The sequence below is a fragment of the Drosophila virilis genome, chromosome 2, assembly GCF_030788295.1.
Source record: "Drosophila virilis strain 15010-1051.87 chromosome 2, Dvir_AGI_RSII-ME, whole genome shotgun sequence".
Classification (NCBI taxonomy): Eukaryota; Metazoa; Arthropoda; class Insecta; order Diptera; family Drosophilidae; genus Drosophila; species Drosophila virilis.
The window spans coordinates 35,065,677-35,089,609 of NC_091544.1; the positions used below are offsets into that span (position 1 = coordinate 35,065,677).

Genomic DNA, 23,933 nt, shown 5'->3' on the forward strand with positions numbered 1-23,933 from the left:
TATGGCAGCTTTATCATATAGTGGTCCGATCTTAATAGGATTTTGCATATATATGAGGAGTAAAGTAAAACTAATAACTGCCGAGTTTGGTCAAGATATCTTGAAAAACAAAATGTTTTTTCATACAAAAACTTAATTTTCGTCCGATCATTCCTATGGCAGCTATATTATATAGTGGTGCGATCCAGCTGGTTTTCAGATATGTGCTGCGTGCAACAGAAAGAGGGAGTTCTGCAAACTTTCATTAAGATAGCCTTAAAACTGAGGGACTAGTTCGCATAGAAACAGACAGACGGACATGGCTATATCGACTCGGCTGTTGATGCTGATTAAGAAAATATATATTTTATGGGGTCGGAAATGTCTCCTTCTATGCGTTACACATTTCACGACAAAATTATAATATCCTCTGCAAGGGTATAAAAATGTAATATAGTAAAATTCGTAATTTAAATTAATTAATTCCAATAAATTATTTGTAATATAATATTTTAAAATTAATTTATATAATTTATATATATTATATGTATATATAGATATATATATATGTCTTGAATAAATAAAAAGTAGTTAATATTTGTATGGTCTTTAAGAAGACTTTAAAATTATAATTATATTTAAAAATTTGCGATTTTTGCGATTTCAGCTAAAATGGTTCTCCAAAACTTCCCTTACAACACCAGCTGTGTGAATTGCATTCGCACAAATACGATTCCTAATAAGTGTCAATCACACACTTGCACATACACGCCAAGTTGTAACGGCCGAAAACTATTTTTATCGATAATTCATCGATAATTCACTGTTTTTATTAAAATGGTCACAAAACACTGCAATTTATTTATTTTCAACCGCTCGGAACCGATAGAATATAGTTTATTCGAATAAAAATCGTTGTTATATCAGTAAGAAACGCAAAAGTCACAAATCACAAAACCAAAACAGGCACTTTTTGTGCCCATTTTGCTTCTACGGCACGTTCCATCTATATGCTGTTTGGTTACTGGTAGTTTGATGGCAATCGCAGGCTACAGACTAAATCGATTACTGCTTCTTCTGAGCACATTTGAAGAGAGAGTGTTGGGAAATATTCACTCTCCTAACGCCACGATTTAGTATACATATCGAAATGCGCGCGCTACTTTATTTATAGTCATAATCACATATATAATAACATTAATCTAATGATAATATTTATTAATGCATCAGTCAACCTCCTTAAGACTGTCTTATAAATTATTAGAATCATGTAACTATAATAAATATTTACGAAATAAAATTCTCAAATTACGCGCGCAGATTTATAGTAACAGTGTTGAAAAGTTCCACTTCGTGGTCTTCGACTACTTGCGTGAAGAAAATAATGTGTACAAACACACATGTGTATGTAAATTATTATAATGTATATACGTATGTGTATACGCACTGGTTAGGCCCAAGCCTAAAACGTATGTATGTATGAAAATAGATATAAATACATATGATTACATTCCTTTGCAGGATTTAATAAAGAATATGATTTCTGAATGAGGAAATTACATTTTGCGTAAATTGACATTTTAGTGATTAAGATGCATGGATATTTATGCATACCTTACCTGAAATAGCTCGCACTACGCACTTGCCAAGCTTACTAGAGCTTTAAGCAAAAAAAAGCATTCTCTTGACTTATTTCCTTTTTTAATGGGTGAAGGAATAAGACTAACATTATTAGACAAATAATAAATAGTCAAAAAAATCCTTTCTCCCCATTGGAATTGAACTTGCGCCGCTTATTCCAGACATATAACAATTTAACTGCTTCCCGTGGCTTTTTACCTTGCAGCCATACCGAAATTTGCTACTAATTGAAAAAAAACTGAACTTAAATGGGACCACATATGTACATAGAGCATACGATGCAATCGCAATTGTAATTCTTTTTGTGTGTATTAGCGCACATGTATACAGAAATTTGGGCCAGCTGTATATGTACATATACATAGAACCACATGGTTTCTTTAATAACTTCTATGTATCTTAACCGATCTTGATGGAATTTTATACAGTATATCTTATTGTACCATAGAATATTTGTGTGTTCTGAAAAAGTCAATTGCAATCAAATTTTAGCTTATATTGGTTGGCGATACAAGTTGGGTTATTAACTTGATTTATAGCTCTACGGTGGTAGCGGGGGGGTGGCGATAGGTATAAAATGAAAGATACTTGACATATATATAATATTCTAGAAGCAACATATCATGTTTGGTGACTCCAGCTCTTATTATTTACCAAAATTGCCCAAAAACAGGATATCGATATCGATATCGATATATACATCCAAATGTATGAAACAGGCAGAAGGAAGCATCTCCGACCCTATAAAGTATATATATTCTTGAACAGCATCAATTGCCGAGAAGATCTAGCCAAGTCCGTCTGTCTGTCCGTCCGTCGGTCCGTCCGTCCGTATATATGAACGCAGGGATCTCAGTACCTATAAGAATTAGAGACTTTAAATTTTAGATTTAGATGCTCCTAGTTCCCGTGCAGATCGAGTTTGTTTCCGATAATCGATAACTTACTCCGTTTCCAAGCAATCGATACAAATAAATATCCTGTTTTTGGGTAATTTTGGTAAATAATAAGAGCTAGAGTCCCCTAACTTGACATATAGCTTCTAAAATAAAATATATATATGCATTTGATGTTGGAAGAACAGGGTTCAGAGTATCCCCTAGTCGGGAGCTCCTGACTAGAACCTCTTACTTGTTTTATCATAAGTGAGTAATTCAATGTCTGATTTGTAAATGTTATACCTTTTTGAACGCGTACGAATCCCTATTATCAATTGGAATTCAAGCAAATTAAACATCGTTTTGTTAAAAAATATGTTGTAGGCAAAAAACCGATTCGTTTGTAAATTCAACCTTTTTGATGATTTTTATACCCTGAACCCATTAAAAATGGCTATAAGCGTATATTGTATTTGTGCAAAATCCAAATGTATGTAACAGGCAGAAGAAAATATCTCCGATCCCTTACAAAATATATATTCTTGATCAGCATCAATAGCCGAGTCGATCTAGCCATGTCCGTCTGTCTGTCCGTCCGTCCGTCCGTCCGTCCGTATGAGCGCAAGGATCTCAGAACATATAAGAGCTATAGAATTGAAATTTTAGATGTAGGTGCTCCTAGTGCCTGAGCAGATCGAGTTTGTTTGTTTCCGATAATTGATAACTTACTCCGTTTTCCAATCAATCGATAAAAATCGATATCGATATCCTGTTTTTGGGCAATTTTGGTAAATAATAAGAGCTAGAGTCCCCAAACTTGACATTTAGCTTCTAAAATAGAATATATATATGAATTTGGTGTTGTAAGAAGAGGTTTCAGGGTATCCCCTAGTCGGGAGCTCCTGACTAGAACCTCGTAATTGTTTAGACTTAGAACATAATATCTTCATAACGAGCACTCGGATTTAAATCAAATATATTTTGTTAAGTAAAACGATTATTTATATAATACAAAAGTTTTTTTTTTGTTTGGTTTGGTTTTTATACCCTGAACCCATTAAAAATGGGTATAAGGGTATATTGTTATTGTGCAAAATCCAAATGTATGTAACCGGCAGAAGGAAGCATCTCCGACCCCATAAAGTATATATATTCTTGATCAGCATCAATTGCCGAGTCGATCTAGCCATGTCCGTCTGTCTGTCCGCCCGTCCGTATGTATTAACGCAGGGATCTCAGAATCTATAAAAGCTAGAGACTTGAAATTTAAGATTTAGATGCTCCTAGTTCCCGCGCAGATCAAGTTTGTTTCCGATAATCGAGAACTTACTCCGTTTTCCAAGCAATCGATAAAAATCGATATCGGTATCATTGGGCAATTTTGGTAAATTATAAGAGCTAGAGTCCCCAAACTTGACATTTAGCTTCTAAAATAGAATATATATATGAATTTGGTGTTGGAAGAAGAGGTTTCAGGGTATCCCCTAGTCGGGAGCTCCTGACTAGAACCTCTTAATTGTTCAGACTTAGAACATAATATCATCATAACGAGCACTCGGATTTAAACCAAATATATTTTGTTAAGTAAAACGATTAATTATTTATAGAATACAAAAGTTTTTTTTTTGTTTGGTTTGGTTTTTATACCCTGAACCCATTAAAAATGGGTATAAGGGTTTATTGTATTTGTGCAAAATCCAAATGTATGTAACAGGCAGAAGAAAGTATCTCCGATCCCTTAAAAAAAATATATATACTTGATCAGGATTAATAGCCGAGTCGATCTAGCCATGTCCGTCTGTCTGTCCGTCCGTCCGTATGTATAAACGCAAGGATCTCAGAACATATAAGAGCTATATAAGTGAAATTTTAGATGTAGGTGCTCCTAGTGCCTGCGTGGATCGAGTTTGTTTCCTATAATCGATAACTTACTCCGTTTCCAAGCAATCGATAAAAATCGATATCGATATCCTGTTTTTTGGCCAATTTTGGTAAATAATAAGAGGTAGAGTCACGAAACATGGTATGTTGCTTCTAAAACATTTTAACCTTCGACTACTTTTTCAAAACCACCCTGGCTTACTTCCAGATTATCACATCTAAAAAATGTTAAATCCAAATATTTTAAAAAGTTTAAGAAGTCTGGTTCGTTTACAGACTTGGGTAAATATTCCATAGCCAAGTCGAACTTCTTTCTTCTTAATTCTCAATGCTATGAGAATTATCTTATTCGTTGTAAAAGGCAATTCACCCGAAATCCGAGACAGTTTTATAATTTTGTAAGCTTGAAGCGTAAATATTCAAGTTTGCCATCTTCTTTTTTTGTTGGGATGGAAAAAGCTAGCAATTACTCTGATTCTGCTAACCTCTTTGCTAATTTTTTCCAATCAACTTACTCTTAAGTCTGTCCTAATACTAATTCTTACCCTTATACTATTTCTTCCCATAGTTCCAGACCTCCTCTCATTATTCCACACACCTCTCTTCTTTAAGCTATAAACTCTTTAAAATCTTCTTACTCTCCTGGGCCTGACAATATTGCTAGTTGTCTACTTAAGGAGTGTAGTTCTTCCCTTTTTTATCCATTGGTAAAGCTTTTTAATCTATCCCTTGAAACTTCTGTCTTTCCATCTCTTTGGAAAGAATCTTATATCATTCCTCTTCACAAGAAAGGTGGAAAGTCTGATATACAAAATTACAGGGGCATTGCAAAACTGTCCGCTATTCCTAAATTTTTTGAAAAAATAATCACTTCGAATTTGCAGCATTTCTGCAAATCAGTTGTTTCCCCTGTTCAACATGGATTCGTAAAGAATCGGTCAACTACGACCAATCTGCTTGAGTATACTTCCTTGGTAAATGATGCTTTCCTTTCGAAAATGCAAACTGATGTCATTTACACTGACTTCAGTAAGGCGGTTGACTCTGTGCACCATGACATTTTACTTTTTAAACTTGACCGAATAGTTTTCCCTCTGCCCCTTTTACTTTGGATTAATTCTTATTTATAAGGGAGGACCCAAAGAGTAATACTGAGGTTGACTACCTCTAAAAGGGTTCACTTTACTTCTGGTGTTCCTCAAGGTAGTAATCTTGGGCCTATACTCTTTACTCTTTTTATAAATGATCTTCCCTCTGTTATATCACATGCCCGTGTACTCATGTATGCGGACGATGTCAAACTTTTTCTATCATACACTAACTCCCTACATCATTCTCGTCTACAAGACGATTTGAACGCTATGCAACTTTGGTGTTCGGCACAACCAATTGCATCTAAATTGTTCAAAAAGTATGTTTATGACATTTAATCGTACTACATCTTATCTTGTCAGTTATACAATCGACAATATCAACGTATACTAACAGTTAAGGATCTAGGCGTTATTTTTAATTCTAAACTCTGTTTCAATCTTCACATAGATACCATTGTAAATGAGGCAAAAGGTGTACTTGGATTCATTAAACGGTGGTCTAACGATCTTTTTATAACAAAACTTCTGTACATCTCTCTTGTTCGCCCTATCCTTGAATACTGCTCTTGCATCTGGTCTCCATAGTATAACAACAGCCAGGATCGTATTGAATCAGTTCAGAAGCAATTTCTGCTTTTTGCCTTACGAGGTTTAAATTGGGACCCTAATCTTCGGTTGCCGTCCTACTCCAGCAGACTGCTTCTTCTCAACCTTCCGTCGTTAATCAACTGTAGGACAATTCTCGGTGTTGTCCTTCTACATAAGTTGATTATTGGCGACATAGATTCTCTTTTTCTGCTAGGGCGTCTTCAATTCTCTGTTCCGGCTAGACCAACCAGAAATGATCGCCCCTTATTACTATCTACGTGCACAACAGACTACGCTATGCACAATCCTTTTCGCGTGCTATGTAAAAATTCTAATAGTTTGCATCACGTTTTCTCTACCGAACTGTCTCTACCCTTAATAAAATCGTTGCTTTCAGGATACCTTCGGGAAGTCGCTGACCATTCCCAGCTATCAGTAGGGGCATAGCTTGCCGGACAGGCTGAAAAATTTTCCCCCACCGGGTCGGTGATTTCTCATTACTTTTCTCTTTGTCCTATCTACTTAATACTCTTTATCTAACTTACATTGCTTTACTTTATTAACAATCTTCTTACTTTCTTTTTTCCTATTTATTGTATTTTCTTTATTAATATAGCAAATTAAGATTATTTTTAATTTTACGTGAGAACACTTTTTCCTACTTACAACCTTCTGCTTAGATGTAGGCTCTAATAGCGTCACTGACAAAATTAGCTGTGAAAAGGGGCACAGCTGGCCGGACTGGCAAATAAAACACCACCATCGGTCGGTGATGCTATTTAGAAAATTGTATCCTTTAACTAGGCTTTCAGCATATAATTCTATTGTACAATCTTTTGAATAATGAGGAAGACAGTCTTTTTGTCGACCATTAATAAATAAATATTACGTAAGATATAAAGAACAAAATGGTTTTACAGAAGATGTAAGCCCATTATTAACAGTTTTGTTATAAAGTAGGGCTTGGATTAAAATTAAAATAAATATTTGTCAAGTTTCTTTCAATTTATACCTATCGCCACCTCTCCGCTACCACCCGAGAGCTATAAATCAAGTTAATAACCCAACTTCTATTGCCAACCAATTTAAGCCAAAATGTACTTTTTCATTATACACTAATATTCTTTGATATAATAAGAAAAACTGTAGAAGATTTCATAAAGATCGGCTAAAAAAAAAAAACAAAGTTTTATGCAACTGCGCAATTGAATAGAGCAGCATCTTTAAGAATTTCTGTATACATGTATAAACAACATTCATGCGCGTCTGCTTCGCATTTTAACAGCATGGTTATTGCGACTGTTTTCTGTAATGCTATTTAAGTTCCTTTTTTTTTAGCATAAGTGCTTAATTCAATGTCTGGTTTTAAATTGTTATACTATTTTGAATGCGTAGTGATCCCTACCATCAATTGGCAATCAAGCAAATAACACATCATTTTGTTAAAAAAATGTTGTAGGCCAAAAACCGATTCGTTCGTAAATTCAACCTTTTTGATGATTTTATGGAATATTTCCGTCAAATAATGACCGATTTTGCAATTGCATACCATTTTTGACTTGTAAGGATCAGTTCTAACGATTGACATCAAAAAAAGGAAATCCAAAATTTTGACCCAAATCGACAAAATGGCAGGGGTCACATCACGCTTTTTTTCAAAAAAAAAAAAATTTATATATGCATTTGATATTGGAAGAAGAGGATTCAGGGTATCCCCAAATCGGGAGCTCCTGACTAGAACCTCTTACTTGTTTTATCATAAGTGCGTAATTCAATGTCTGATTTTAAAATGTTATACCTTTTTGAATGCGTACGAATCCCTACCATCAATTGGCATTCAAGCAAATTAAAGATCATTTTGTTAAAAAAATGTTGTAGGCCAAAAACCGATTCGTTCGTAAATTCAACCTTTTTGATGGTTTTATGGAATATTTCCGTCAAATAATGACCAATTTTGCAATTTCATACCATTTTTGACTCGTAAGGATCAGTTCTAACGATTGACATCAAAAAAAGGAAATCCAAAATTTTGACCCAAATCGACAAAATGGCAAGGGGCCACATCACTTTTTTTTCAAAATAGAGGTCGGTGCGAAAATCGAATCTTTTTCGATTATTATACTCTGAACCCATTATAAATGGGTATAAGGGTATATTGTATTTGTGCAAAATCCAAATGTATGTATCAGGCAGAAGGAAGCATTTCCGACCTCATAAAGTATCAGCATCAATAGCCGAGTCGATCTACCCACGTCCGTCTGTCTGTCCGTCCGTCCGTCCGTATGTATTAATCTTAGAACATATAAGAGCTACAGACTTGAAATTTTAGATGTAGGTGCTCCCAGTGCCTGCGAAGATCGAGTTTGTTTCCGATAATCGAGAACTTACTCCCTTTTCCAAGCAATCGATAAAAATCGATATCGATATTCTGTTTTTTGGGCAATTTTGGTAAATAATAAGAGGTAGAGTCACGAAACATGATATGTTGCTTCTAAAACATTATATATTTGTCAAGTATCTTTCAATTTATACCTTTCGCCACCTCTCCGCTACCCCCCGAGAGCTATAAATCACGTTAATAACCCAACTTCTATTGCCAACCAATTAAAACCAAAATGTATTTGCAAATGACTTTTTCAGTATACACTAATATTCTATGATATAATAAGAAAAACTGTAGAAGATTTCATAAAGATCGGTTAAAAAAAAAAAACAAAGTTTTATGCAACTGCGCAATTGAATAGAGCAGCATCTTTAAAAATGTCTGTATACATGTATAAACAACATTCATGCGCGTCTGCTTCGCATTTTAACAGCATGGTTATTGCGACTGTTTTCTGTAATGCCATTTAAGTTACTTTTTTTTAGCATAAGTGCCTAAGTCAATGTCTGGTTTTAAAATGTTATACTATTTTGAATGCGTAGTGATCCCTACCATCAATTGGCATTCACGCAAATTAAACATCGTTTTGTTAAAAAAAATGTTGTAGGCAAAAAACCGATTCGTTCGTATATTCAACGTGTTTGATGATTTTTTGGAATATTTCCGTCAAATAATGTCCGATTTTGCAATTTAATACCATTTTTGACTCGTAAGGATCAGTTCTAACGATTGATATCAAAAAAAGGAAATCCAAAATGTTGACCCAAATCGACAAAATGGCAGGGGTCACATCACGCTTTTTTTCAAAAAAAAAAAAAATTTATATATGCATTTGATATTGGAAGAAGAGGATTCAGGGTATCCCCAAGTCGGGAGCTCCTGACTAGAACCTCTTACTTGTTTTATCATAAGTGCGTAATTCAATGTCTGATTTTAAAATGTTATACCTTTTTGAATGCGTACGAATCCCTACCATCAATTGGCATTCAAGCAAATTAAACATCGTTTTGTTAAAAAATATGTTGTAGGCAAAAAACCGATTCGTTCGTAAATGCAACCTTTTTAATGATTTTTAGGAATATTTCCGTCAAATATTGAACCCATTAAAAATGGGTATAAGGGTATATTGTATTTGTGCAAAGTCCAAATGTATGTAACAGGCAGAAGAAAGCATCTCCGATCCCTTAAAGTATATATATTCTTGATCAGCATCAATAACTGAGTCGATCTAGCCATGTCCGTCTGTCTGTCCGTCCGTATGTATGAACATATAAGAGCTATAGATTTGAAATTTAAGATGTAGGTGCTCCAAGTGCCTGCGGGGATCGAGTTTGTTTCCTATAATCGATAACTTACTCCGTTTCCAAGCAACCGATAAAAAATGGATATCGATATCCTGTTTTTTTTTTAGCAATTTTGGTAAATAATAAGAGGTAGAGTCACGAAACATGATATGTTGCTTCTAAAACATTATATATTTGTCAAGTATCTTTCATTTTATACATTTCGCCACCTCTCCGCTACCACCCGAGAGCTATAAATCAAGTTAATAACCCAACTTCTATTGTCAACCAATTTAAACCAAAATGTATTTGCAAATGACTTTTTCAGTATACACTAATATTCTATGATATAATAAGAAAAACTGTAGAAGATTTCATAAAGATCGGTTAAAAAAAAACAACAAAGTTTTATGCAACTGCGCAATTGAATAGAGCAGCATCTTTAAGAATTTCTGTATACATGTATAAACAACATTCATGCGCGTCTGCTTCGCATTTTAACAGCATGGTTATTGCGATTGTTTTCTGTAATGCTACTTAAGTTCCTATTTTTTAGCATAAGTGCTTAAGTCAATGTCTGATTTTAAAATGTTTTACTAGTGACTATACTATGCGTAGTGATCACTACCATCAATTGGCATTCAAGCAAATTAAACATCGTTTTGTAAAAATAAAAATGTTGTAGGCAAAAAACCGATTCATTCGTAAATTCAACGTTTTTGATCATTTTTTGGAATATTTCCGTCAAATAACGTCCGATTTTGCAATTTCATACCATTATTGACTCGTAATGATCAGTTCTAACGATTGACATCAAAAAAAGGAAATCCAAAATATTGACCCAAATCGACAAAATGGCAAGGGATCACATCACGTTTTTTTCCAAATAGAGGTCGGTGCGAAAATCGAAACTTTTTCGATGATTATACCCTGAACCCATTATAAATGGATATAAGGGTATATTGTATTTGTGCAAAATCCAAATGTATTTATCAGGCAGAAGGAAGCATCTCCGACCCCATAAAGTATATATATTCTTGATCAGCACCAATAGGCGAGTCGATCTAGCCATGTCCGTCTGTCTGTCCGTCCGTCCGTCCATATGTATGAACGCAAGGATCTCAGAACATATAAGACTTGAAATTTTAGATGTGGGTGCTCCTAGAGCCAGCGCAGATCGAGTTTGTTTCCGATAATTGATAAATTACTCCGTTTCCAAGCAATCAATAAAAATCAATATCAATATCCTGTTTGATGGGCAATTTTGGTAAATAATAAGAGCTAGAGTCACGAAACCTGATATGTTGCTTCTAAAATATTATATATTTGTCAGGTATCTTTCATTTTATACCTATCGCCACCTTTCCGCTACCACCCCAGAGCTATAAATCAAGTTATTAACCCAACTTTTATTGCCAACCAATTTGAGCCAAATTTTATTTGATAATGACTATTTCAGTATACACAAATATTCTATGATACAATAAGATATAATGTAGAAGATTTCATAAAGATCGCTTAAGAAAAACCAAAGTTATATGCAACTGCGCAATTGAATAGAACACCTTCCTTAAGAATTTCTGTATGCATGTACAAACACACATTCATGCGCGTCTGCTTCGCATTTTAACAGCATGGTTATTGCGACTTTTTTCTGTAATACTATTTAAGTTCCTTTTTATACCCTGAACCCATTAAAAATGGGTATCCAAATGTATGTAACAGGCAGAAGGAAGCATCTCCGACCCCATAAAATATCAGCATCAATAGCCGAGTCGATCTAGCCATGTCCGTCTGTCTGTCCGTCCGTTTGACCGTATGTATGAACGCAAGTATATCAGAACATATAAGAGCTATAGACTTCAAATTTTAGATGTAGGTGCCCCTAGTGCAGATCGAGTTTGTTTCCGATAATCGATAACTTACTCCGATTTCCTAGCAATCGAACAAAATCGTTATTAATATCCTGTTTTTTGCGCAATTTTGGTAAATAATAAGAGGTAGAGTCCCCAAACTTGACATATAGCTTCTAAAATAGAATATGTATATGCATTTGGTGTTGGAAGAAGAGGTTTCAGGGTATCCCCTAGTCGGGAGCTCCTGACTAGAACCTCTTACTTGTTTAGACTTGGAACATAATATCTTCATCACGAGCACTCGAATTTAAACCAAATATATTTTGTTAAGTAAAACGATCAATTATTTATAAAATACAAGTTTTTTTGTTTGGATTGGTTTTTATATTGTTATAGCCTGAACCCATTAAAAATGGGTATAAGGGTGAATTGTATTTGTGCGAAATCCAAATATATGTAACAGGCAGAAGGAAGCATCTCCGACCCCATAACGTATATATATTCTTGATCAGCATCAATAGCCGAGTCGATCTAGCCATGTCCGTCTGTCTGTCCGTCCGTCCGTCCGGAGTAAGTTATCGATTATCGGAAACAATCTCGGTCTGCGCAGGCACTAGGAGCACCTACATCTAAAATTTCACGAGTCTAGCTCTTATAGGTTCTGATATCCTTTGTTCATACACACGGACGGACGGACGGCGGACGGACGGACAGACAGACAGCCGGACGGACATGGCTAGATCGTCTTTGCTATTGATGCTGGTCAAGAATATATGTACTTTATGGAGTCGGAGATGCTTCCTTCTGCACGTTACATACATTGACAATTTGCACAAAGACAATATACCCTTTTTACCCATTTTCAATGGTTTCAGGGTATAAAAAGAGTAAAGAGTAAAGGTCCAAGATGACTACCTTGAGGAACACTAACAGTAACGTGAACCTGTTTAGAGGTAGTCAGCATCAGCATTACTCTTTGGCTCATACCTTTTAAATAAGAATTAATCCAAGCCAAAAGAAACGGAGGGAAACCCATTCGGTCAAGTTTAAAAAGTAAAATGTCATGGTGATGACCAAATTTATAATGTAATTGTTACAGCTCATGCTTTTATTATGATTTTTTTTATAGTTATACCAATTATAATTGGAGGATTTGGTAATTGACTTGTGCCTTTAATATTAGGAGCTCCTGATATAGCTTTAACTCGGATGAATAACATAAGATTTTGACTTTTACCTCCTGCTTTATCATTATTATTAGTTAGAAGAATAGTTGAAAACGGAGCTGGAACAGGGTGAACAGTTTACCCCCCATTATCAGCAGGAATTGCTCATGGAGGAGCTTCTGTAGATTTAGCTATTTTCTCTTTACATTTAGCAGGAATTTCCTCAATTTTAGGAGCTGTAAATTTTATCACAACAGTAATTAATATACGATCTTCAGGAATTACTTTAGACCGTATACCTTTATTTGTTTGATCTGTTGTAATTACAGCTCTTTTACTTCTTTTATCTCTTCCTGTTTTAGCAGGAGCTATTACTATATTATTAACAGACCGAAATCTTAATACTTCATTTTTTGACCCAGCTGGTGGAGGAGACCCAATTCTATACCAACATTTATTTTGATTTTTTGGTCACCCAGAAGTTTATATTCTAATTTTACCGGGATTTGGAATAATTTCTCATATTATTAGTCAAGAATCAGGTAAAAAGGAAACTTTTGGATCTTTAGGAATAATTTATGCAATATTAGCTATTGGATTATTAGTATTTATTGTATGAGCTCACCATATATTCACAGTTGGAATAGATGTAGATACACGAGCTTATTTTACATCAGCAACTATAATTATTGCTGTACCTACAGGTATTAAAATTTTTAGCTGACTTGCTACACTTCACGGAACACAACTTTCCTATTCACCAGCCATTTTATGAGCTTTAGGATTTGTATTTTTATTTACAGTTGGAGGATTAACCGGAGTTGTTTTAGCAAATTCATCTGTTGATATTACTTTACATGACACATATTATGTAGTTGCTCATTTTCATTATGTATTATCAATAGGAGCAGTATTCGCAATTATAGCTGGATTTGTACATTGATATCTTTTATTTACAGGATTAACTATAAATAATAAATGATTAAAAAGTCAATTTATTATTATATTTATTGGAGTAAATTTGACATTTTTCCCTCAACATTTCTTGGGATTAGCAGGAATGCCACGTCGTTATTCTGATTACCCAGATGCTTATACTACATGAAACGTAATTTCAACTATTGGATCATCAATTTCTTTATTAGGGATTTTATTTTTTTTCTATATTATTTGAGAAAGTTTAGTATCCCAACGTCAAGTTATTTACCCAATTCAACTAAATTCTTCAATTGAATGATACCAAAACACCCCGCCTGCTGAACATAGCTATTCTGAACTACCTTTATTAACTAATTAATTTCTAATATGGCAGATTAGTGCAATGGATTTAAGCTCCATATATAAAGAATTTTTACTTTTATTAGAAAATAAATTTCAACATGAGCTAATTTAGGTCTTCAAGATAGAGCTTCTCCTTTAATAGAACAATTAATTTTTTTTCATGATCACGCATTACTGATTTTAGTAATAATTACTGTTTTAGTTGGATATTTAATATTTATATTATTCTTTAATAATTATATTAATCGTTTTTTATTACAAGGACAATTAATTGAAATAATTTGAACAATTTTACCCGCTATTATTTTATTATTTATTGCGTTCCCATCTTTACGTTTATTATATTTATTAGACGAAATTAATGAACCTTCAGTAACTTTAAAAAGAATTGGTCATCAATGATACTGAAGTTATGAATATTCAGATTTCAATAATGTTGAATTTGATTCATATATAATTCCTACAAATGAAATTTCAAATGATGGGTTTCGTTTACTAGACGTAGATAACCGAATTGTTTTACCAATAAATTCTCAAATTCGAATTTTAGTGACAGCAGCTGATGTAATTCATTCATGAACAATCCCAGCTTTAGGAGTAAAAGTTGATGGAACCCCAGGACGATTAAACCAAACTAATTTTTTCATTAACCGCCCAGGATTATTTTACGGTCAATGTTCAGAAATTTGTGGAGCTAATCATAGTTTTATACCAATTGTAATTGAAAGAGTTCCTGTAAATTATTTTATTAAATGAATTTCTAATAGTGTAAATTCTTCATTAGATGACTGAAAGCAAGTACTGGTCTCTTAAACCATTTTATAGTAAATTAGCACTTACTTCTAATGAACTAAAAAATTAGTTAAAATTATAACATTAGTATGTCAAACTAAAATTATTAAATTATTAATATTTTTTAATCCCACAAATAGCCCCAATTAAATGACTAACTTTATTTGTTTTTTTTTTCTATGACTTTTATTTTATTTTGCTCAATAAATTATTATGCTTACATACCTTCTTCCCCTAAATCAAATGAATTAAAAAATATTAATTTAAATTCAATAAACTGAAAATGATAACAAATTTATTTTCTGTATTCGACCCATCAGCAATTTTCGGTTTATCAATAAATTGAATAAGAACATTTTTAGCTCTTTTTATAATTCCTTCTATTTATTGATTAATACCTTCTCGTTATAATATTTTTTGAAATATAATTTTATCAACTTTACATAAAGAATTTAAAACTCTTTTAGGACCTTCAGGTCATAATGGTTCAACATTTAATTTTATTTCTTTATTTTCTCTTATTCTTTTCAATAATTTTATAGGTTTATTTCCTTATATTTTTACGAGAACAAGTCATTTAACATTAACTCTTTCATTAGCTTTACCTTTATGATTATCTTTTATAATTTATGGATGAATTAACCACACTCAACATATATTCGCCCACCTCGTGCCTCAAGGAACCCCAGCAATTCTTATACCTTTTATAGTTTGTATCGAAACAATTAGAAATGTAATTCGACCAGGAACTTTAGCAGTTCGATTGACTGCTAATATAATTGCAGGTCATTTATTATTAACTTTATTAGGATATACAGGACCCTCTATATCTTATATACTAGTCACTTTTTTATTAATAGCTCAAATTGCTTTATTAGTTCTTGAATCTGCTGTAGCAATAATTCAATCTTATGTATTTGCTGTTTTAAGAACACTTTATTCTAGAGAAGTTAATTAATTTAATTTATTTAATATACACAAATATATAAATTAATGTATATATATATATATATATATATATATATATATATTAATAAAATAAATGTCTACACATTCAAATCATCCATTTCATTTAGTTGATTACAGACCATGACCATTAACAGGAGCAATTGGTGCTATAACTACTGTTTCAGGAATAATTAAATGATTTCATCAATATGATACATCATTATTTTTTTTAGGAAATATTATTACTATCTTAACTGTTTATCAATGATGACGAGATGTATCTCGGGAAGGAACTTATCAAGGACTACATACTTACCCTGTAACTATTGGTTTCCGATGAGGTATAATTTTATTTATTTTATCAGAAGTTTTATTTTTTGTAAGTTTTTTTTGAGCATTTTTCCACAGAAGTTTTATCCCCAGCAATTGAATTAGGAGCATCGTGACCACCTGCTGGAATTATTTCTTTTAACCCTTTTCAAATTCCTCTTTTAAATACTGCAATTTTATTAACATCGGGGGTTACTGTAACATGAGCTCATCATAGATTAATGGAAGGAAACCATTCACAAACTAATCAAGGACTATTTTTTACTGTTCTTTTAGGAATTTACTTTACAATACTTCAAGCTTATGAATATATTGAAGCTCCATTTACAATCGCAGATTCAGTTTATGGTTCAACATTTTTCATAGCTACATTCTTATTAATTTGTTTATTACGACATTTAAATAATCACTTTTCTAAAGCTCATCATTTTGCCTTTGAAGCAGCAGCATGATATTGACATTTTGTCGATGTAGTTTGATTATTTTTATACATCACAATTTACTGATGAGGAGGTTAATAAATTTATTATATCAATATAGTATAAAAGTATATATGACTTCCAATCATAAGGTCTATTATTAATAGTATTGATAATTTTTTCAATTCTTTTTATCGCCACAGTAATTATAATAATTTCTTTTATTGTTATAATTTTAGCTTCAATTTTATCTAAAAAAACTTTAGTTGACCGAGAAAAAAGATCTCCTTTTGAATGCGGATTTGATCCAAAATCATCTTCTCGGTTACCATTTTCTTTACGATTTTTTTTAATCACAATTTAATTTTTAATTTATGATGTTGAAATTGCTTTAATTCTCCCTATAATCAATATTTTTAAATTTTCAAATTTAATAATTTGATCAACAACTTCAATAATTTTTATTTTTATTTTATTAATTGGGCTATACCATGAATGAAATCAAGGTATATTAAACTGATCTTCCTTATTAATAATAGGGTTGTAGTTAATTATAACATTTGATTTGCATTTAAAAAGTATTGATATTTCAATCTACCTCATAACAATTTTTGAATATGAAGCGATTTATTGCATTTAGTTTCGACCTAATTTTAGGTAATTTTACCCTTATTCTTAAATTGAAGCCAAATTAGAGGCTTATCACTGTTAATGATAGAATTGAGCTTTTACTCCAATTAAGGAAGTATGGTGATCAAGTAAAAGCTGCTAACTTTTTTCTTTTAATGGTTAAATTCCATTTATACTTCTATTTATATAGTTTAAAATAAAACTTTACATTTTCATTGTAAAAATAAAATTTTATTATTTTTATAAATTACTAAAATAAATTCACTATATTTAAAGATTAAATAATCTCCCCAACATCTTCAGTGTTGTACTCTAAGTATAAGCTATTTAAATATAAAAATAATAAAAAGTTTACTTTTTAGTAGGTAAAATTAAAATTCAAAATACAAATAATATTAAATAAATTTTTAAATTATTATTATGAATTTAAAATGAAGTTTGAGAATAATTTAATAATTTTTGATATAAATGTTGACCTCCAAAATATTCTGATCAACCCTGATCAAAGCTTTTACTAACAATTTGACCATAATTTAAAGGATAAAAAATAACTCCATAAGTTCTGATATAAGGTATAAATCATATTGAACCTATAAAATTTGTTAAATTATTTAAAATTATTGATTTATTAATTGTATATACATTTCTTACTGAAATTAAATAACCAAATAAAACCCCAAAAGTACAAACAAATAAAGTTAATAATTTAAAAAAAAAAAGGTAAACAAATTATATAAGGCACAGGAAAGATTAATCAATTTAACATTCTACCTCCTAATTCTTATAACCAATAAACCTATTATTCCTCGTAATATAACTCAACCTTCATCATTTAATACATTCAAACTACTACAATTTAAATCTCCTGTTATCGAATAATAAACTAACCGAAATGAATAGCAAACTGTTAATCCAGTTGAAAAAAAATATAAAAAAAAAGAAAATAAATTAATATTTCTAATTATAACAATTTCTAAAGTTATATCTTTTGAATAAAATCCAGCTAAAAAAAGGTATTCCACATAAAGCTAAATTTGATACATTAAAACAAGCTGAAGTTAAAGGCATATGAATTCTTAAACCCCCCATTAAACGAATATCCTGAGAATTATTTATATTATGAATAATTGCTCCTGCACATATAAATAATAAAGCTTTAAATAAAGCATGAGTTAATAAATGAAATATGGCTAATTTATAAAAACCTATTGATAAAATTCTTATTATTAGCCCTAACTGACTTAAAGTAGATAAAGCAATAATTTTTTTAAATCAAATTCAAAATTAGCTCCTAAACCTGCCATAAATATAGTTAAACCTGACAATAAAAGTAAAAACTGCCATATTCAAGAATTTCTCAATAAAATATTAAACCGAATTAATAAATACACTCCTGCAGTTACCAATGTAGACGAATGAACTAAAGCAGACACTGGAGTTGGCGCAGCTATGGCAGCTGGCAATCAAGAAGAAAATGGAATTTGTGCACTTTTAGTTATAGCAGCCAATATTACTAAAGATCCAATTAATATTATTTCAAATTCATTTTGCATAACTTCTAAATATAAAATATAATTTCATCTTCCATAATTTAATATTCATGCAATAGCTAATAAGAAAGCTACATCCCCAATTCGATTTGATAATGCTGTTAATATACCAGCATTATAAGATTTAATATTTTGAAAATAAATAACTAAACAATACGAAACTAATCCTAATCCATCTCATCCCAATAAAATTCTTACTAAATTAGGTCTAATAATTAATAATATTATAGATAAAACAAATATTAAGACTAATATAATAAAACGATTAATATTAACATCTCCTCTTATATATTATTTTCTGTAAAAAATTACTAAAGAAGAAATTATTAATACAAAAGACATGAATAATTAACTTATTCAATCAAATAAAAAAGTTATAGTAATTGATATAGAATTTAAGGAAACTACTTCTCATTCAATAAAATATACTAAATTATTTAATAAAAAATAAAGACTACAAAAAAAAACATGTTATTCTAATAGAAATTAAATTTAAAAATCGAATTCTACAAATTGACAAATATTTCACGATCTAAAATGAATTATTCATATCACTAACACCACAAATTAGTATTTTTTTAAACTATTTAAATATAATCACAATAAACATATATCTCTTTTTATAATTAATATATTTAAAGGTAATCAATGTAATAATATTAATAAATATTCACGAATTTTACCTCTTCTAAAAGAATAAACTCCAGAAAAAATTTTTCCGTGTTGACTAAATGAATATAAGTATAAAGTATAAGCAGCTCTAAAAAAAGATAATAAAGAAAGTATAATTATAGAAACTCAAGACCAAGAAACAATTCTATTTAATAAAGAAATTTCACCTAATAAATTGAATGTAGGAGGAGCTGCTATATTTGCTGATCTCAATAAAAATCACCATAAAGCTATGGCAGGTATAAAATTTAAAAGTCCCTTATTAATTAATAAACTTCGTCTCCCTAATCGTTCATAAGATACATTAGCTAAACAAAATAACCCAGAAGAACAAAGTCCATGAGCAATTATTAATCTATAAGATCCACATAAACCTCAATAAGATATAGTTAAAAGTCCTGCTAGAACAATTCCTATATGAGCTACTGAAGAATAAGCAATTAAAGCCTTTAAATCAGTTTGACGTAAACAAACAAATCTAACTAAAACTCCTCCAACTAATCTAATTCTAATTCAAATAAATCTATATTTTAAATTTATTATTTGTAAAATTGATAAAACTCGTAATATCCCGTAACCCCCTAATTTTAATATAATTCCGGCTAAAATTATAGAACCAGATACAGGAGCTTCAACATGAGCCTTAGGTAATCACAAATGAACTAAAAATATCGGTATTTTTACTAAAAAAGCACACACTAAACAAAAATATAGTAAATCATAATTAAATATAAAATTATTTATTAAATAAAAATTTATTGTTCCTATTTTATTTATTAAATAAAAAATTCCAATTAATATGGGTAAAGAAACTAATAAAGTATAAAATAATAAATAAATACCAGCTTGCAATCGTTCAGGCTGGTACCCCCAACCTAAAATTAAAAATAAAGTTGGAATTAAACTTCTTTCAAAAAATAAATAAAATATAAATAAACTTATTCTTCTAAATGTTAAAACAAGTAGTAATAATAATATAACAACATTTAATAAAAATTAATTCTTATAATTATTATATTTATAAACTCTTTCTCTTGCTTTTAATATTAGTGAACAAATTCATAAACTCAATAAAACTAGCCCATAAGAAAGTATATCACATCCTAAAAAATAAGAAATATTTATTCAATAACTTATAAAATTATTTATTAATAAAAATAAAAAACTAATAAAGAATAATAAAACCTGTACCATTCAAAATATATATATAATAAAAATACTAAAAAAAAAATTAATTTTAACATTATATAATTCTGAAAGATTGAAAATAATCATTCCCATGTGTACGAATTATTGACACTAAAATAGATAAACCTAAAGCACCTTCACAAACTCTAAAAGTTAAAAATATTATACTAAAATAACTTTCATTATTTAATATATTTAAATAAATAAATAATATAAAAAATAAAATTAAAACAATAAATTCAAGACTTAAAAGTATTGATAACAAATGTTTTCGATTAGAAACAAAACAAAATAACCCACAAATAAATAAAATCATTGCTAAACTTCAGTACAAAATTATAATCATTAGTTTTAATAGTTTAATAAAAACATTGGTCTTGTAAATCAAAAATAAGATTAATTCTTTTAAAACTTCAAGAGAAGTTGTCAACGCTCCCAGCGGCATCCAGAACGTTTCGTAACTCTTTCACGTTAAAATGTCGGGAGGCTTAGATATTCTGTCCCTCAAAGAGGATGACATTACAAAAATGTTGGTCGCCACCACCCACCTGGGCTCGGAGAACGTCAACTTCCAGATGGAGCAGTACGTCTTCAAGCGTCGTGCCGATGGCGTCAACATCATCAACCTGGGCAAGACCTGGGAGAAGCTGGTGCTCGCTGCCCGCGCCATCGTGGCCATTGAGAACGCCTCCGATGTCTTCGTCATCTCGTCGCGTCCCATTGGCCAGCGCGCCGTGCTGAAGTTTGCCAAGTACACGGACACCACGCCGATTGCTGGCCGCTTCACACCCGGTGCGTTCACCAATCAGATCCAGCCCGCTTTCCGCGAGCCACGTCTGCTGGTTGTCACCGATCCCAACACCGATCACCAGCCCATAATGGAGGCCTCGTATGTGAACATACCCGTGATTGCCTTTACCAATACGGACTCGCCGTTGCGCTACATCGATATTGCGATTCCGTGCAACAACAAGTCGCCGCATTCGATTGGTCTGATGTGGTGGCTTCTGGCACGTGAGGTGCTCCGCCTGCGCGGCACCATCTCGCGCACCACCGAATGGCCCGTGGTCATCGATCTGTTCTTCTATCGCGATCCCGAGGAGGCTGAAAAGGAGGAGGCCGCCGCTGCCAAAGAGCTGCTGCCGCCACCCAAAATCGAGGAAGCCGTGGACCATCCCGTCGAGGAGACCACCAACTGGGCCGATGAGGTCGCTGCCGAGACTGTCGGCGGTGTTGAGGACTGGAACGAGGATACCATCAAGACCTCCTGGGGCAGCGATGGCCAATTCTAAGATCATCAGACGCAGGCCGAAAGCTGCTTAAGCGACTGTACAGCATAAATAAATACCATCTTTTATGTTTCCCAAAAAAAAAAAAAAAAAAAAAAAAAAAAAAAAAAGAATTTCTTTTTCATTAATCCCCAAAATTAATATTTTATATAAACTACCTCTTGAAATTCTTCAAATAATTTTATATTCTTTAATTTTCTTAACTTCAATTATTTTTATAAATATAATTCACCCATTAGCTATAGGATTAACACTTTTTTTCCAAACAATTTTAATTTCTTTAATTACAGGATTAATAACAAAAACATTTTGATTCTCATATATTTTATTTTTAATTTTTCTAGGAGGTATGTTAGTTTTATTTATTTATGTCACATCTTTAGCTTCTAATGAAATATTTAATTTATCAATTAAATTAACAATAATTTCAATTTCTCTATTTTTTATATCTTTAATTTTAATTTTTTTTATCGACAAAAATTCAATTAGATTTTTTTTATTAAATAACGAAATAGAATCAATTTCATCAAATTATTCTTATTTTATAGAAAATTCGTTATCATTAAATAAACTTTATAACTTTCCTACCAACTTAATTACAATTCTTTTAATAAATTATTTATTAATTACCTTGATTGTTATTGTAAAAATTACTAAAATATTCAAAGGACCATTACGAATTATAAATTAATGAACAAACCTTTACGAACCTCCCACCCTTTATTTAAAATTGCTAACAATGCTTTAGTTGATCTTCCTGCACCTGTTAATATTTCAAGATGATGAAATTTTGGATCTTTATTAGGATTATGTTTAATTATCCAAATTTTCACTGGATTATTTTTAGCCATACACTACACCGCAGATGTAAATTTAGCTTTTAATAGAGTTAATCATATTTGTCGTGATGTAAATTATGGGTGATTATTACGAACAATACACGCTAATGGTGCTTCTTTTTTCTTTATTTGTATTTATTTACATGTAGGACGAGGAATTTACTACGGATCTTATTTATTTACACCTACATGAATAATTGGAGTAATTATTTTATTTTTAGTAATAGGAACTGCTTTTATAGGTTATGTATTACCGTGAGGACAAATATCTTTTTGAGGAGCAACAGTTATTACAAATTTATTATCAGCAGTACCTTATCTTGGAATTGATCTTGTACAATGAGTTTGAGGAGGATTTGCTGTTGATAACGCGACTTTAACTCGATTTTTTACATTCCACTTTATTTTACCTTTTATTGTATTAGCAATAACTTTAATTAATTTATTATTCCTTCATCAAACAGGATCAAATAACCCAATTGGATTAAATTCAAATAGAGATAAAATTCCATTTCATCCATATTTTACTTACAAAGACATTGTCGGATTTATTATTATAATTTTTTTACTAATTTCTTTAATTTTAATTAATCCTAATTTATTAGGAGACCCAGATAATTTTATCCCAGCTAACCCATTAGTAACACCAGCTCACATTCAACCAGAATGATATTTTCTATTCGCTTACGCAATTCTTCGATCTATTCCTAATAAATTAGGAGGAGTAATTGCTTTAGTTCTTTCAATTGCAATTTAAATAATTCTTCCATTTTATAACTTAAGAAAATTCCGAGGTATTCAATTTTACCCAATTAATCAAATTTTATTTTGAATTATAGTAGTAACAGTAATTTTATTAACTTGAATTGGAGCTCGCCCTGTAGAAGAACCTTATGTTTTAATTGAACAAATTTTAACCGTTATTTATTTTTTATATTATATTATTAACCCTTTAGTAAATAAATGATGAGATAATCTTTTAAATTAGTTAATGAGCTTGAATAATCATATGTTTTGAAAACATAAGATAGAAATCTTACTTTCTATTAACTTAATAAATTACTAATTTTAATTCATAATAATAAAGAAAATAATAAAATTTTTAATCCAATAAAAAATATTAAATAATTTAATGAAAAAGATAAAAAACACTTTCATGCCAAATATATTAATTTATCATAACGAAACCGAGGTAAAGTACCTCGAACCCAAATAAAAATAAATGAAATTAATATTAATTTTAAAT

General features: G+C 31.1%; 1 protein-coding gene across 1 annotated transcript; it reads left to right on the forward strand.

The window, feature by feature from the left end:
• Positions 1-20,988: 20,988 nt before the first annotated feature.
• On the forward strand, positions 20,989-21,961 carry LOC116650021 (small ribosomal subunit protein uS2-like). Its single transcript, XM_032433355.2, has one exon. It carries the CDS (start codon positions 21,036-21,038, stop codon positions 21,849-21,851), a length of 816 nt encoding a protein of 271 aa, XP_032289246.1. The 5' UTR covers positions 20,989-21,035; the 3' UTR covers positions 21,852-21,961.
• The last annotated feature ends 1,972 nt before the right edge of the window (positions 21,962-23,933 follow it).

What these genes read in the sequence shown, in the direction of transcription:
- LOC116650021 (XM_032433355.2), top strand. Translation starts at nt 21,036, where the DNA reads ATGTCGGGAGGCTTAGATATTCTGTCCCTCAAAGAGGATGACATTACA.